Source organism: Galeopterus variegatus, unplaced genomic scaffold, assembly GCF_000696425.1.
Source record: "Galeopterus variegatus unplaced genomic scaffold, G_variegatus-3.0.2 Scaffold1156, whole genome shotgun sequence".
Taxonomy (NCBI): Eukaryota; Metazoa; Chordata; class Mammalia; order Dermoptera; family Cynocephalidae; genus Galeopterus; species Galeopterus variegatus.
Genome location: NW_007727267.1, coordinates 493,816 through 497,548, shown reverse-complemented (window position 1 = coordinate 497,548; position 3,733 = coordinate 493,816). Strand labels below are relative to the sequence as shown.

Genomic DNA, 3,733 nt, shown 5'->3' with positions numbered 1-3,733 from the left:
CACTATGCTTTAGAAAAGTTCTGCTGGAGGGCCGGCCCATGGCTCACTCGGTAGAGTGCGGTGCTGAAAACACCAAGGCCATGGGTTCAGATCCCATATAGGGATGGCCGGTTTGCTCACTGGGTGACCGTGGTGCCGACAGCACCAAGTCAAGGGTTAAGATCCCCTTACCGGTCATCTTTTTAAAAAAAAAAAAAAAAGAAAAGAAAAGTTCTGCTGGAAAGTTGAGCTGAGCATTGATGAAATACCTGTTTCCCAGCTATGAAAGCCTTTTGGTTCTGATCAAATGAACTTTGACCACCTGAAAGACAGACATCAGTGACTGCATGTTAATCACCCCTACCCCAGAGGTGATGTCCTATGGTGCATATCTAAACATCCTGAATCTCTGACTGCATAGCCTTTACCTTCAATGTGTTGGTCCTGTTCATTAGTGTGAATTTTCCTGACCATGTCCATATTTGCCCTTGTCTTTACAATTCCTGATGGGTGTTCCATGCTTCCAACAATTCCTTCAGGTTGAGTCTGTTCCATGTTTCCTGGACCGTCAGGAGTTTTATGGAGAAAATCGTTCATTACAGGTATTTCCACAAGCTGACTTCTATCCAATACTTCTGGTGTTTCATTCTCTTTGGGAATTGTTTCTAGAATCTGGGACAGCTCATCTTTTCCCAATGTTTCTTGAAGTTGCTGTTCGTCAGCTGTTTCCACAAACTGACTTCCTTCCAATATTTCTGGAGATTCATTCTCTTTGGGAATTGTTTCTAGAATCTGGGACGGCTCATCTTTTCCCAATGTTTCTTGAAGTTGCTGTTCGTCAACTGCCTCCACAAACTGACTTCCTTCCAATATTTCTGGAGATTCATTCTCTTTGGGAACTGTTTCTAGAAGCTGGGACTGCTCATCTTTTCCCAATGTTTCTTGAAGTTGCTGTTCGTCAACTGCCTCCACAAACTGACTTCCTTCCAATATTTCTGGAGATTCATTCTCTTTGGGAACTGTTTCTAGAATCTGGGACTGCTCATCTTTTCCCAATGTTTCTTGAAGTTGCTGTTTGTCAGCTACCTCCACAAACTGACTTCCTTCCAATATTTCTGGAGATTCATTCTCTTTGGGAACTGTTTCTAGAAGCTGGGACTGCTCATCTTTTCCCAATGTTTCTTGAAGTTGCTGTTCGTCAACTGCCTCCACAAACTGACTTCCTTCCAATATTTCTGGAGATTCATTCTCTTTGGGAATTGTTTCTAGAATCTGGGACGGCTCATCTTTTCCCAATGTTTCTTGAAGTTGCTGTTCGTCAACTGCCTCCACAAACTGACTTCCTTCCAATATTTCTGGAGATTCATTCTCTTTGGGAATTGTTTCTAGAATCTGGGACGGCTCATCTTTTCCCAATGTTTCTTGAAGTTGCTGTTCGTCAACTGCCTCCACAAACTGACTTCCTTCCAATATTTCTGGAGATTCATTCTCCTTGGGAGTTGTTTCTAGAAGTTGGTCCTGTTCATCCTTTCCCACTGTCTCTTGAGGTTGTAGCTGTCTAAGTGTTTCCAGAGGTGGAATGTTCTCAGCTATTCCTATAGTTTTCATCTCTACGGCAATTTTTGGACTCTCATTACCATCCACTGTCCTCAAAGGCTGACCCTTGGCTTCTGTTCCCAAAGGTTCAGTCTCAGCATTTCCTTTCAAAGGCTGAGCCTCTGTCACTACTTCCACATCTTTCTCCTTTTCTTCTGTTCCTGTGGTATCATCTTTGCCACCTGGCTGACATGGCCCAGATTCTTCCAGTCCCTCTACAGGCTGAGTCTTCTCTGTGGATCCTGATTGGTCTGTGGCATCCTTTGCAGGGGCTACATCTTTTGCCAGGGGCTGCTCCTGGAGGGATTTAACACCATTGGCTGTACACACTGCTGAAACCTTGAGCTTTTCTAATGGAGGAAGGCCTTCCCTCTGTATGTTGCCAGAAAGAGTAGACTCTTTTCCCATTGTACATGGTTTGGGTTGGGCAAAACAGGACTTGTTTTCTTCAGTGGTTGAGAAATACTCATTTGAAGTTACTTTTTGGTCATTCATTTGAAAAATAAAGAGAAAAGAAAAAACACAAAATATTGTTTAGTCTTATCTTGACAAAGTGAATTGATATCAAAAAAGTAGATTTAACAGTTCAAGACAGTCCCAGGGTGATCTGAGTAGAGTAAGGCCACACCATGACCCTTATGCTCGCCAACTCAAATCCCTTTACTGTCTTCAGCTCAAACACCTCATGTTGAACTTTTAGGTCCTCTAAAACCATGGTTTTGTCCAGTTTGCTCCTTGTGTACCTTCTTGTGACTCCTGTCCCATATTCTAATTGAGCATTTTGCACTTTGTCTCCCAGTGTTTTTTTCCCTGTCTCACCCTTTCTCCTCCTTAGACTCAGTAGGTTTCCCGATGTGTGGTCCTTAAGCTGCTAGAGAGGTCTCACTTTCCTTCTAATGCAGAATGGCCCCTAGTGAGAGGAAAAGGCCCCATGACAGAGAAGCCCTAGTAGGTAGAGGCTAAGATGTCTGAGAAGAGAAGTGGCAGGGACAGTTCAGCCTGAGTTTCATGTCATTTTGGGGGTACAGTGACAAGAGAAATTGAGAGAGTTGGGAAACATGCATTATACTTCTGGCTCTTCCTCCATCTATGTGACCTTCAGAACTTGGCTCCCATGGTCTTGAGACAAAATGTGAAGTGAATCTCTCTCTCCCAACTATCTCAGAGTTGCCAGAGGCATCCTGTCACATTAAACAATAGGTGTGAAAGTGCTCTATACAGTTTGAGATAAGCAACTTGGCAACATGTTTATACTCTTTGACCCAGTAATTCTACTTCTGGAAATTTATCCTAAAAGCATAAACCTTAGGAAAATGTTCTAGGGAAAAATATATCATCCCAGTATTCTTTATAGTAGCAAAAGCTAGAAAACTACTTAAAAGTCTAATAAGTTGGGGATCAGATAAATATACCACTGGATGGAATATTATTGTACCATGAAAAAAAAAGATTATGAATACTATATAGTAAAATAAGAAAATAATTATGATGTAAGTAAAAAAATCAGCACTCATGTTTGGATTAATCAAATGAAATAATGCATATGAAGGGTTTATTAGTTCAAGGTCTGCTGTGCAATTAAGTGCTCAATAATTAGCTATCGATTTTATGTACAGTATGTTTACAGTATTGAAAGAAAGGAAGGGAGAGAGGAAGAAAGAGGAAAAACAAATCACAAATGGAGGGGAGAAAAGACTGAAAGAAAATAAGTCAAAATGTTAAAATAGGCCTCTAAGTGATATTTTCCCTCTTCTTTTTCTCCTGCAAAGATTTTTTTTTTCTCTTTCATTTTTTCCCTAAGTTACCTTCCACCCCAGTTATATATGCAGGTAGTTTAAGGAGTTATCTGCTTATCCAATGTAAGTTAAGTCAAGTAATACTCAGGTCTTCTGTCCCATTTCCCCTTCTCTACGGGCAAATATTTTAATGCTTTCAGTTGTTTTGCAGACATTTTTTCCATATCTCTAAATGAATTGTACTTCAGGACTTTTGGTTTGAGGCATTTGAGATAACTCCTGCTATGAAAGATAAGACTTAGCTCTTTTTCTAACCACCTCCACCACCCTTTACTCTCTCCCATTACACACTCACATTTCCTTTCAATTCAGTAATTGTGTATTAGTAATTAGGTAATTATTTAAAACAGTAATTATGTTGT

General features: G+C 40.6%; 1 protein-coding gene across 1 annotated transcript in view; it reads right to left on the bottom strand.

Moving 5' to 3' along the window:
* The window catches only part of ERICH5 (glutamate-rich 5), a 2,667-nt gene extending 597 nt beyond the window's left edge, over positions 1-2,070 (bottom strand). The window contains exons 1-2 of the mRNA XM_008575217.1: positions 1,497-2,070; positions 408-776 (exon numbers count right to left, since the gene is read on the bottom strand). Coding sequence (XP_008573439.1) covers positions 408-776; positions 1,497-2,070 — 943 coding nt within the window. The remainder of the gene's footprint in view (positions 1-407; positions 777-1,496) is intronic.
* Between the last annotated feature and the right edge of the window lie 1,663 nt (positions 2,071-3,733).